The sequence below is a fragment of the Parambassis ranga genome, chromosome 13 (assembly GCF_900634625.1).
Source record: "Parambassis ranga chromosome 13, fParRan2.1, whole genome shotgun sequence".
NCBI lineage: Eukaryota > Metazoa > Chordata > Actinopteri > Ambassidae > Parambassis > Parambassis ranga.
The window spans coordinates 11,245,743-11,259,429 of NC_041033.1; the positions used below are offsets into that span (position 1 = coordinate 11,245,743).

At 40.1% G+C, this 13,687-nt stretch overlaps 1 protein-coding gene across 1 annotated transcript; it reads right to left on the minus strand.

Annotated features, from left to right (window-relative positions):
• Nucleotides 1-311: 311 nt before the first annotated feature.
• Nucleotides 312-13,226, minus strand: cwf19l2 (CWF19 like cell cycle control factor 2). Its single transcript, XM_028420361.1, has 19 exons — nt 13,118-13,226; nt 12,164-12,274; nt 11,858-11,983; nt 11,442-11,558; nt 11,252-11,371; nt 10,832-10,925; nt 10,453-10,574; nt 9,334-9,832; nt 8,975-9,188; nt 7,928-8,039; nt 7,137-7,238; nt 5,681-5,809; nt 5,070-5,207; nt 2,410-2,622; nt 1,637-1,753; nt 1,300-1,455; nt 1,094-1,174; nt 885-986; nt 312-605 (listed from the first exon to the last, which is right to left on the minus strand). Exons 1-19 carry the CDS (start codon nt 13,208-13,210, stop codon nt 465-467), a joined length of 2,787 nt encoding a protein of 928 aa, XP_028276162.1. The 5' UTR covers nt 13,211-13,226; the 3' UTR covers nt 312-464.
• Between the last annotated feature and the right edge of the window lie 461 nt (nt 13,227-13,687).

A 13,687-nucleotide genomic window follows, 5' to 3' on the forward strand; every position in this document is an offset into this window, starting at 1 on the left:
GTTCAGCCCTAACCAGATGGTGTCTGAGATGAAAACTCGAAATAAGGTGGGTCTCTTAAGTGGTGAGCTGATCAAAGAGCCAATAGCCTGGCTGAGTGGGGGGAAAAAAACATGAGGTTGCATGCCGGGGCAGCACTCCCGAATACTCACAAGAGTGTATGAGCATCAGGTGTGGGGGTTGCAATGCTGTGACACAGTCTGTGTGTGTGTGTGTGTGTGTGTGTGTGTGTGTGTGTGTGTGTGTGTGTGTACATATATATATATATATATACCATAACTATCAGAAATAATATGATACTCAAAGAAAAAAGTAACTGTTTATATTTTTATTAAGGTAAAAATGCATTTCAAAATCAAACTGTGGGAGAAACAGTGTCTTTGTAATAATTACTGCCTATTTTGTGTGTACAGTATTCTCTTCGCTACTCAACAACTGTTGACATGTGTGTATGTATGTAGTTACATTAATCCTCAGTCTTGGTACAGTCGTACGGTTTCCACCACTGTGCAAACTGTAGGACTTTTTTTCTCTGATCATCGAAATTTTCTTTAATCGTTTTTCTCCAGCGCCGAGGCTCCAAGTCCAGCATGCCTCCTACCACTTCCTGTGAGGGAAATACAGGGTGGTTATGTTGATATATTAACCACAAAGCTAAATTTGTGCCAGAAAAAAACTAATCTCCTGTCCATTAGCTTTGTATTGTTGTCTCTTCGTCAATTCCAGCCAATGTTAAAATTATAACTTTATTATTTATAATTACAGCCATTCAGTTAGTGTTTCAGCCTGTGGTCGTGTATTGTGGCATAACCAGGCTGAAAATAAGAATAAGAAAAAAGGAAATCATAAAGATGTGTGAGTTGTAAAAATTTATATATCCACTGACCTTGCCAAAGTAATGAGGGAACTTTTGTTCGTTTTCAATGACATGAGCAAACCCTCCCTGGAGTCCAAAGTCTACAGCAAAGTACGGTAGGCCTCGGGGAATCTAGAAGGGTGATGAAATAAATATTAAAAACAATTAACAAGGCAGGATGTTATGAAGAAAACCATTAAGGAAAGAAAGAGGGCAGCAAATGAGAGTAAAAGACGTACGGCTTGGCGGACGTTTTTCTGAGAGAGGTCAACGACCTTCTTGTTCATGGCCCATTCCTCATCACACTCCATGATAGCTTTCTGAAGCCACAGAAAACAACTGTATTACCACACCAAAAATCTCTGGAACAGATTTTATGATTTTAACTTTTCCAATAATTCTCAGTGTAAAATGACCTGAATTAGAATGATTCATGCATACAGACCTTATAGTATATAGGTGCCATATCGCCCAGTTCTCTGGGTAGTGGGATACACTCGAGGACCATGTGTAGTCTTCTGCGTAGGTTCATATGGGTTTCCATGAACACACAGTCTAGCTCCTGGGACTCAAACATACGCACCAAAGTACGCCGGAACAGCTGAGGACAGCAAAGCAGCACAGTAGTGAGCTCAAAGCAGCATTTAGTTGCAATTAAACCCAACACTGCTCTTAAAGAGGACAAACATGTTGGACAAAAGAACCTTTATTTCCTGTAAAGATTAATAAAGTATTCTGATACTGAATCAGGGTGAAAGCAATTTGAGCACTCATTGGCTAACCTGCATTTCTGACCAGACATCCTCGTCCAATCCAGTGGCAGAGCAGTGATGCTGGAGAGGACAGATGAGACAGTGGCCCTCTGTCATTGACACTCCTGGAGGAAGGCTCAGGTACACCTGGATGCCAGATTGCACATAAATATAAAATTTATAATATTTAAGAAGGTTGAAAAGATTGAAGCAAGGCGTCTTGTAGAGTTTTCTTGAAGACGTTTCGCTGCTCATCCAAGCAGCTTCATCAGTTCTAACTGTTTGGTGGGGAAACGGTTTATATGTGGTTACAGACCTCAGTGGGTGGGTCTGGGTCAAACTTAACTCTTGACTCTACAAGTCCAGACGCCTTGCTTCAATCTTTTCTACGTATGATGACCTGGATGACTGAGAATCTTCATCAACATTTAAGAAGGTTAAACATGCATCCAAATACAAGGTTTTAAATGAACTGGTAGTAATTCCAATTACCGTAGGCTCTGATGGTAAGACTGTCAAAGCAAACAATTATGTGAAATCCCTTTTGGTTAGAACGCAATATAGAATTTTTACTCATATCCAATATATCGTTATTGTTCAACTCCTTCTGGAGATTGCAAATACTGATTTCACAGTTTTTTCACCTAATTGCATAGAAGATTAAACCTTTCCTCTAGCATATTTAACTTATTAAACTACATCAACCTTTGGGGGACGGAGGCATGCAGGGTACAAGTAAGGATAGGGAAAGGAAAAAAAATGTCTTTCTAGTGCACACTCCACCCTATTAACAATGATTTTACCTTGCTTCCTATTGCCACAATAAGATGCTTTGGGAGCTCTTTGTTGCTGAAGCAGTGCTGGCATTTATCCATAGAGGCAGCCAGCCTCCTACTCTCCCCGATGGCTCTGTTCCTCATCCTCTCCTCCTCCCTTCCTTCGCCCTCCCGCTGTGCTGCACTTGACACAAACATATCATCCAGGGTGTAGTTGTCGCCGTCCGTCTTCCCCATCATCTGGAGAGTCGAGTGGAGTGTGTAGTGACAGAGACACCAGGGATACAGTGGTAGATGGAGAGGGACATACAAAAAATAAGGAAAAGGTGAGCAGTTTCAGAGGAGTGTGATGATTATACTAGAGAATTTGCTTTTCAACAAAATAAAGTCGCGGTAAAAGACTACTGTTTAAAAGACACTCCAGCAATACAGACAGTGCCACATAATTTTCTGTGTGTGATGTGTCTGCACTGTCATGTGTATAAGTTGATCACTTGTGTTGACAGTACAAGGCACGACATACTGAGCATCGTCTCTGGTGTTTCTGCTTCTGAGTCTTGTCGCCATGGCGACTCGGCAACAGGTTGGAATATGTGTGTGAGCGAGAGGCAAGCATGGCTGAAGTGTGTGTGCATGACTCGCTGTGTAGGAGTGAGTGTGTGAGTGAGAGTGAAAATTGGATTAGTTTAGTGACAGCGTGGGTGGGAGAGAGTGTGTGTGTGTGTGTATGGGTATGTGTGAGTAGGAGTGAGTGTGTGCAAAGGACTGCATATAAGTGTGCAGCAGCACATAGTGCATTTGGCAGAGAGGACAGAATTATTATCTTACACACATACCATCACACATACTCTCACCTGCCTGTAGACTAACTGGGCACATTATGGTCGTACTGAATCCACTATGTTGGCAGCTTTCATCTTTACCTTTAATAAATGTTTACATACATTTAATCTAATAATAAATGGGTACTTTTTGTTGCCATCCAGCATTACTCATGTTCAAATCTAAAAATAGGAACTACTAGGCTGAGCTTAAGACTGTTCTTCAGAAAACCTGAGTGACAAAAAAAGTTTTCTTGATTGCTAATCATTAAATATGCCATCATATTTGATAGTTACTCAACAACCTTGTTAACTAGTCAAATGTATGTGTCTCTTATCGTAAAGTCTAAACAATCAAAAAGAATGATAGACAATAAAAGACACCACAATATGAAAATTAACATCAGAAATGTTTACCATACTCTTTTAATGTTTTTGTCACAAATGGAGATTCTGATTAAATTTTATGGCACTCTGGTCAGCATCTGGTCACCAATTGTGGAGATACAGTATCTTTCTGTGGTCTAAACAGTTGGTTGAGCAGATACACTGACAGATGGGATGCCTGAAATCACCATCTTTTAGCCCTACCATCTGCATTACAAAAATCCCAAATTTATAAACCAAGCTTTGCATTTTGGAAGCTGCAGCTGAAATGTGACCCCGATAACTGATTTGGTGAGGACTCGATAGCACAGAGAGAAAGAAGAGTTGGAAAGGAAGGAAGAATACTAATAAACCCAGAGGAAAAGATGGTCAAACAGATACAGGATTAGACAGATAATTACAGAGGGAGTGGCAGGAAAGAAGGGCCAAAGAGGGCAGTGCAATGTGATGCAGAGATAAAATACAGTTTTCTCTCTCATGCAGATCATCAATCTATAGCTGTGATTAGCAGTGGTATTTATAGAAGCCCTGCCATGGTAACTGTAGATGTATTTTTAGTGTCACTCTTTGTATGTGTGGAGAGTGTGTGTATGTGTCTGTGTAGTTTTATTCACATGTGTAGTGAATATATAAGAGAGGGTGAGTGACTGCCATGTTTGAGTGAGTGAGGGCACGAAGACAGAAAAAAATATGTATCTTAAGTATGTCTTTTTATAGCCATGGCAACTCCTCCATCCCTTTGTTTATTAATGCTTTTCCCATACGCATACATATAGACACACCTGTCAATAATATTTGTTGTCATATTCCAACCTATGTAGACAGAAGAAGTAAACAAGTGGAAAACACAAGCTGAAATAAGGAAAATGTGTCTTGGCTCATGGAAAAAAGCAGTCTGCAAAACTGCTGATAGACTGACACACACACAACAAAACCTGCCAAAACCCATCTGTTGCTGTATGTCTATTTGAAGCACACACTGCATAAGAGATAAGAGTCTCAGGGAGAGAAGAGAGAAAGAGAGAGAGAGAAGTAGTTGTATGAGAATTAGTGGAAATGGAGACTGATGTACACTGAAACCCAGTGTGACTGAAAGAGTGTGTTGTTGCTCTCTTTCTGTGGGAAGCATGAATCAAGTGACCCATCACATGAACACAAATAATGGTACCTTTCCCATGCCAGCTTTCTATGTCTGTCCTTATTTCCTTTTCTAAAATCACTGTGATTGATGATCAATTTGACTGATTAATAAAGTAACATTTCAACCAAGGCTTTGAATTAATGGCAGGTACAGAGAACAAAATTATGAAAGTCACTGTGTAATATTGGGGTTTTAAATTCCATTTTCTGAGCTGATATCAGTAACGTTTAATATTGGCATAGTGTTTAAAATGTCTAAAGCAGTGCTGCAGTACTGTACGAGGCAATGAAAATACCTTTGTTGATATGAACAAACTCATTCAACAGCATTTTTCTTACCTTGGAAGCCATTCGAGAGTAAAGGGCATTCTGCTCCTGTGCAGAACTCATTTTCTCCCTCCTCACCATCTCTTGCAGACCAACATTGTCATCATCCTGGAAGTAGCGAACACGCTCCCCTTCAACATGGGTTTCAATCTGAAAAAGAGGGGGAGAGGGAGAGAAAGAAGGAAAATAGGGGAAAGAAAAACCAGACAGGGAAATATGTTGATGAAGATTCTCTCTAGGTCATTTTCATTCAGAGGGTTAAGGCGAGACAACTGGATTTGTAGAGATTTCTTTAAGAATGGTTTCTAGACAGAAGAACCCTTATAGAGACTTAACGGAACCTTGGTCAATTAAACATTAGTTTAACGATAAACACAAATGGATAGCTTCTTTTAACTCAGAGCCAGGAGGACTTTCTTCTCTTATTACACACTTGGATGAATACCAAATAAAATGGAAAGATAACAGACCAAACCATTCATCAGACCTTTAGAGTTGCAACAGTGTGTAGGTTGATCTACAATTTTAATAGTTCTATTCCTCCTGTAGAAAACACTCCTCACTGCTGTGCTATCATTTGTTTTTCTACCATCCATCACCCCCCCCCCTTCCCCTATTTTTACCGGTTTCTTCTTCCGCCGTCCTCCATGGGGCTCATGGGGTCCAGAGGGGGCCCTGACTGGCCAGGCCCGACCTGATTGATCTGTTCTGAACAGCAAGATTTCCTGGTCTTCACTGGTTTGACCTGTGCCCTATAAAACCAAAACACAGCCGTGTCAGATAGATATATATAATTTATATCAACTGCAAAAATAAATTATATGGCACAGTATGCAAAATTTGAACCTGTATTTAAAACAAAGGCCTAATAAATTATAACAGGTACCTTAATAAAATACCAAACCTTGAAAGTTTTTTTTAATTTCTTCTAAAGGTGCTTTCTAACGTGCTTCCTTTGATTTTTATTCTTTTACTTTTATATTTTGCTGTGTATTTGCTGTAAGGTAACAATATTTTCACACAATTTATGAAGTAAAATTTTACTGTGAAGACGTGTTTAAAAATAGTAATAATTCCTTTTTAGGTAATCTATGACAACTACAAGATTTAAGGGAAAAAACAAGATCTGCTTACTGATGTACAAATACAAGAACCTGCTTCAACCTGACAAGCAGAGCTAGACAGCCAAAAACAAGATGAGAGGAAACATTGCTGCCAGAATAAAGTGAAGAAGGGAATATCTCCTCTGCTCCAAGTCAACACAGTTAGGCCTTTCAGGCTCCACACAGGGAAAACCAGACGAACAAGAGTAAAAACACTGAACAGCAAAGACAAGCCAAAATTCTTCCATAGCAAGACAAACTGGAAGGATCTTAAATGAGAACAAATCAACAGCACTCCATCTTCAGAGCACTCAAGTACCTTTCAGCTGATAAGAGCACTAAAACATAAGAATTATTACATTTTCCCTGAAATCTTACTAAGTATTTCTCCCTCTTCTTTTCATTCAGACAGGGAAGCCTTTCTGGGGATAAATCTGGCCTAACCTGAACCTAATGATGCACGACTGCTCTCTGTGTGTTTATAAAGTTGGAGTGTCATGTGAGAAACACACTGCCATTTCTCTGGCCATATATGTGGAATAAGTAATGCCAGTATGTGGAGATAGAGCACTTCCAAGACTAGAGTAAGTAAGTACTAGAGAAGGAGACATGATGCCACATATGCTCCCTCTCAATGCATCTTCATCCTGGTGAAGCTCTCTTATTTTGAACAAACACACATTCATTACCACACAAACACTCCTTGCCTGACCCCTGTTTCATCACACTACCAGACATTTGTTTCTCATTAGGAGTCTGCTGAACAGCAGCAGCTAAGTGACTTTGAACAAACAAATTCCTTTTAAAAGCATTTAGACGTAATGGCAAAGAGTTTAGTAACATCTGTATGTTGAGAGATAGATGCTTTAGTAACCTGATGTTTGTATGTGTGTGTGTGAGTTTTAAAAACAAAGCTTTGGATAGTTGGTGCATCAGTCACACAATGTCTGAGTGAGGTGTGTGAGCTTCTGCAGACCTGGTTTGATTTAGCCTCTTCGTGGAGCTTCTTTCTGGCAGCATGAATCTCCTTGGCTTTTTGAGCTGCCTCCAGCTGTGATTTCAGCTTCTCAACCATGGCCTGAAATACACACACAAATATGCATGAATCACAAAAATTATGAAATCAGTTTGCAGGAACAATAAATGTTGCGAACAGGGAGTTTTGGTGTTAAGCCTTTAATGGAAACCACTGTTATGACTGTCCCATTAATTTTGTCTGAGGAAATGTCAGCTGACATAAAAATGAAAAATGTGTCTTTTGTCAACAGAAAATTGGATGAGAGGAAAAACACCTCAAGTTGACATACGCACTGACCTGCCTATGGTGACAGACATCGATACCTTTATGTACGAGACATAAAAGCAGAGTGCACTTAAGACACACAAAGAGGTTTGGGAATATCGCTTTGATAGCTTTGTCATGTAGGGAGCAGACAGCTCTGACATTCTCTATAAGAGTTCCCAATAGCACGCTTAGCATCGACACATGGAGACTGACAAAACATAGACTGAGTGCACGGGTCAATAAACACTATAAATGAATCGATCCCCTGATGTGCCGTTAAATAAATTAAAGAGTTAATGAAGAATTTTGTGATGATCCTCCTAAAAAAGCAACAAATAATGGTTCCTTAATTTGACAGGGCAAATCTTTTTCTTTTTATTTGCCGTTAGTTTTGATGTTCTATATTTTATGTAGTCCCATTTTTTTTATTACAATTTAAATAAAGTTATTAATATGGCAGTAATAGTAATACATGTTTTTACCGTGTTGCCCATGATCTCTGCCTTTATCAGCTTGGATCCCAGCTTGTTCATCTCCTCCTCTGATAGCAAAGGAACCTCCTCTTCTTCCTCCTCTCCACTTTCACTCTCAGTCCTAAGCAAGCAGGAAGTGAAGTGAAAACTGGTGACAATACTCAACATTGAACCAATTTATTATTCATCAAAGTTTACAACCCTGTGAAAAAAAATGCAACTGTCCAGTTTAATCATGATTCATATTTAATAAGCACATTATGATAAAATCGCTCTTCTTCAATGTGTCCTTTTATCATGAGATTTCTTCCATAGCTCACCCTCTGAAAAATCCCACACTGGGTGAAATGATGCCCCTAATAACAGCCCTAAATCCACTAATGAGAAATTTATTTGGGAACTTCTAATTTAACCATTTAGTTGTTTGCTTCTGAGTGCTCCCACAGTGTTTATCTGTTATGATTCATTTGAGACTTGGTGTGCCCCCCCACCCCCCCAAAGAGATCATTACAGCCTCGTCCTGGAGGATCGGAATTGCAGTCTGTGAAGCATCGTTCTAGGCTATTACTCTTCTCATGGCATCATCTCATTCTGCTACCACACTGTAGACTCATTTCATGCTGCGGGGGTTCTGGGTGCCGGTTTACCCAAACAACTTAGCCTAATGAGGCACAGCATAGAGCAACTACGAAGGCTTTACAAAGTAGCGATACTCCAACATCTGGCCTACAACAGAACTCCTCTGTATGTTGGACTTGCATGAAAGCATGAAAACATGTAAATAATCCTTGCCAATTTGTCTGTCTCTAAAAAAATAACAAAATCAGTAACAGTTTAGTTTACCTTACAACCTTATGGCCCTATACCCTTATGGATATAAGGGCTATAATAAATTTCCATATGCATAACAATTAGTAGAATGTTATGTGAATAAAAAATAAAACTGTGTTCTTATCATGTGTAGAGTAACACATCTCATAAGCTGAATGCCAGCAGCCAAAAAGAAACTGAAAAAACATATACACACAAAAGGCAGTAAAATGAAAAGCTTTATACCCTGACAGCACAGGAGCTTTAGGGATTGGCTGAGTTCTCTCGGCATCCCTCTTAGTTTCCTGTTGTGGCTTTTTTGAGGTGTCAGGTTCACAGACAGGATTGGTGCTCTTCTTCCAGGCTGGAATGCTGCTGTTACATGGGCCAGAGTCCTCATCATCAGAGCTGGGTTTCAGGAAAGCTGTGGATGTCTGTGCTGGTGGAGAAGGACGGTTTCCTGATTTGTGATGGAGAGCAAGCAGATGTTTAGACTTTTCCCTTTCAAAAATCAGAGAAAATAAAGGCTACATAAATAACCCAGGCAGGCTCTGGTAGTAATAAGTTACATCATCAGATGTCTCTGAGTCATGACATCAACCCACCTTGAGTGCTGTCTTCATCTTCTGACGGTTTAAGGAAGCGGCTTTTTAGTGACCCAAGAGAGAGGGGACGTTGATTCCAACTCTGCCCAGAAGATGACGATGATGATGGACTGGACCGATGCCTATCTTTGTCTCTGTCCCTTTTCCTGTCTCTTCTTCCATCAATTTCCCTCTCCCTCTCTTTGTCTTTGTTTTTGTCTCTTTCCCTCTCTCCATCCCGTTCCCTTTCTCTATACTTGTCTCCATGTTGACCTTTCTCATTCTCCCTTCCTCGATACCTGTCCTGCTCCTCTCTTCTTCTGTCATGGTACCTTTCCCTGTCTCGAGGTGGTGAATCCTTTTCTTTTCTCCACCGGTCTCTGTCTTCTTCTTTCCTCCTCCATCTCTCCCTTTTGTCCTCTCCTTTCCTACAGTCGCCTCTTGCCGTGTCATCTCCTCTTCTCTGACCATACATAGCTTCCTCAGCATCCGCAAGTCTTTGCTGAAAATATTCCATTGACTATAAAGGAAAAACACAAGACATAGCATAAAGCCTTTAAAACATGGTCTTTAAAAATGACCAAACCATGAACATGTTAATTTAAAAGAGGTTCAGTGGAAAACACAGTGTGTGCATGTAGGCCGACTGTAGACCTCTGGGCTCTGAAGATGTCTGTAGTTTAAAAGGAGTTCAAACAGCTGCTCAATGGCTGCATACCTAAACTAAGAATTTGCTTCTGTTGAACAGACACAAATGAGCTGTGGATAGCCAGGTTCTGACAAAAGAAATCACCCACATACACACACAGACTACACACCATGCTCTGACAGCGACTGTTTCTATGCTGTCAACCGGATGCACAAATGCTGATGCTACTGAAAGTGTGTGTGTATGTGATGTCTGACAGCAAAGAACCAGAATAATAATAGAACAAGATATCTAGACATTCCTCCCACAGCAGCAAGTGTGTGCATAAATCCTTGTCTTCTAAGTGCATTTACTTTGACAGGTGAGTCATGTCAACTCTTATTTGGTAAATATAAATCAGTGTTTATATGTCCAAATATCAATGTTATGCAATGTCTTCATCTGTGAAGTGGCGTCTTTGCCTAACTGCATGTACTTTTTGACTAACTCACCCCGTATCTCTCAGCCACCACATCGCTGAGGCTGCGCTGTTCCCTCTCTGCCTGTTCCTTCATTCGCTGGTAGCTCTTCCTCAGCCAGCTCAGACCGCCATCATTCACTACTGGGCCTGGGCCTGCAGGAACAGACAGAAGAAAACATTTTCACAGAAGCAAATGCAGGACTACAGGAGTTGCCCAGAAGATGATGTCATTTATACTGGGAAGTTGCAGCTTCAATAGTGCCTTCTTATGAAACAAGACTGATTCATACTGAGCTGAGACAAGTAAAGGAACTGTACTCCAGTTTATGGAAGCAATTGCCATTGGAGTAAGTGAAAGCTTTGCCTCATTCACAAAGGAATTTAAAGGACTGACACAATTATTCTGTTACCTTTCTTTACTGCGGCACAAGCCGTCTCCTCTGGGGGCAGACCAGTTCCTCCGTCTTTCCAATAGGGGTTTAGCTCCAATTTGTGTAAACCAGCCTGCAGTATAACCACAAAGACATCAGAATATTTTTGTATGTAACACAGCAGGACACACCTGCTAAAAAGCCACACAAAGAACCCTGTAGATAACATTGGCAATTACACACAAAACTGTGTTCACTGTCCAAGAGGGGACACCCTCTGTTACCTTGGTAACAACCTCATTGGTAAAATAAAGAGGAAGCTGACCACCACAGTGTTTTCATACAGGATGGTATTCATGCACGCACAAACATGATTGCTGTTCATGTCCCTCTAACATGGACTAACAAGCAGGATAACAAAAAGGATATTGTCATATTGAAGGGAAAAACTATACACACCTGTTCAATGGCCTGAGCCTGGGCTCTCTCCTCCTCTTTCTGCCTTTCTTTCTCAGCCCTCCTTTCTGCCATGGATGTGGTTTTCATTGCCAGGAAGTCAAAAGTCATCCATTCGTCTCTCTGTGGGACAGAGACAAACTGTAAGAAGAAAAGGTAACAAAAGGTACCTGCACACAACAAACTGTATTACCTGTGCATTCTGGGCTGGGCTGAGGCTGCTCTCTGCAGGCTTGGAGTCATCAGAAACTTGCCAGGCTTTAGTAGCCTGTGTCTGAGGATGAGCTTCAATCCACTCCTGCTCTGAATTCTGACAAAGAGGGTCAGCAGAAAGGTTAAGGATAATGAAGAAGGAGACTTCAGGGCTCACTTGATCTTAACCATGTTCAAAAATTTATCATCACAGTATTTCAAGGAACCCTAAGTTTTACTGTTCAGCTAATATAGGGTACAACATTTCCTGCCACCCCTAAGCAATAACTGCCTAATCCTGTAGATAAATGCAATTTGTAACAGATATTTGACTGTGATTACCAAATGTAGACCATTTAACCAACACCATTTCAGATGCTTACAGGAAGTATGCAGTAAAAATGCTAAATAACCTACCTCAGAACTGTCACTTGAGTCGCCCTGAGCTTCTGCTGTCTTCTTCTCATTCTTGGCTTTTTTCTTCTTCTCCTTTTTCTTTTTTGATTTCTTCTCTTTTTTCTTCTTGCTCTTTACTGAGCCCTCCTGTTCAAAGCAAATTAATTATCCTTTGCTGTGCATACAGTCACAGATTAATTCATTAGTAAAGTACAATGTATGTAGAAAAATCAGTTTATTTTATCTATATAAAAATACCAACAGGGATGTGTTTCTCTGAGTAAGTGAATTTCAAGATAGAAGATGATTAAGATGATCTTATTTTACTTCTTGCATCTGCTCCAGCCTCTGGTTTACTTCAGGTAGCATCCAAGTGTCCTCCCCTCTCTGCCTCTTGAGCTCCTTCCTCCTCTCTTCTTTCTCATACTGCTGCTTGGCCTAGATGGCGAAATTGTTTAAATGGAAGTTACATACATATAATTCAAAATTAGCATTTCCAAATATATTAAACGTAATGCCAGAAGAATCGAAAAGCTGAACCCACGGAAAAGATGATATAAACATATTTTTTAGAATGGTTGAGGTTGATAAAACTGTTAAACATATTATCTTTACAGTGCAATATAAAATGTCTGTCTAATGTCTATTCATTATATCTGACACCTTAATGACTTGAGTGATGAGTCATAATGAGCCAATTCCTCTTTTAGCAGAATTAATCAGGCCCAGCTACACTCTGCTTTGGCCTGTTCAAGCACAGGTGAGATTAGCAGATAATGTGTTTACAACCTGTGATGCTCAGCCACAGGACGCTTCTTCTGCCTGCAGTGTGGATCTTTGTAAACAAAGCATTGCGGCTAAGAGATAACGCAAAACTGAACAGCTGTGTACATATGTGATTAGAACAACGGAGAGGCAGGCCAAGTCTTAAACGGAGCCACGACATTACACATCAGTAAAATACGGGCGTAGGTTTGTTATCTCGCTGTCTCAGTGTTTGCCCGTTAATTTCCTGCACGTAGTCTAAGAGCATCAGCCAGGCTGATGTAAAGATATAAAGGAATAAAAATGGAAAGATACACACAATGATTTCCGTCACTTGAAAAGAACAGTTTATCAAAAGCGACACTGCTTAAAGCATCCAAAACAAATGTGACGATAGCCGTTAGCTTACTTAGTTTGTTAGCTTTCTATCGGAATATATTTCAGGCATAACTGACGGAGATGGAAAAACCTAGATTGATTAATAATGTCATAGTTTCATAGACTCGATGTCTATACCTTTTCTAGTGCTTCTTTTCGAGCCTGTCGTTTATATTCCTTCCTTTCTTCGATATTGCTTGAACTCTCAAAGCTGACTCCACACGCCGCCATGACACTGTCGTAAATGTTTTTGTTTAATGCCGTAAAGCGAAGACTTTTACGTCAAACGTGTTTTTGTGGTATTTGTAGTGTAGAATAACAGCAGTAGGAGTTTTAACAGTATTTTGTATGACTACATAGTTAAAGTGTTGTTACGTGTTATTTTAATAAATTTGGATCTATAGTATATAAACATTTAAATACCACTATAATGCACTACGCCTGCCAAAAAGCCTATAAACTCGAGTAGCAGTGGAGTAGGGAATGATTTAAACGACTGACATGCAATAAATTAAAACTTAGGCCTTAACCTCTGTGCATTAGTGAGGCTCATTGCTGATGCTGCACCACAGGTAAGGGATCTCTGCAGGCCACTTGACTTCTTCATTACTAAAACATAGGCCTCAACCTTTTCAGTTTGTTTTGTCCAAACATAAGGTAGCCTATTGTAAACAAATGAGAGCGTCTCATAAATTTCTCTCTTAAGAT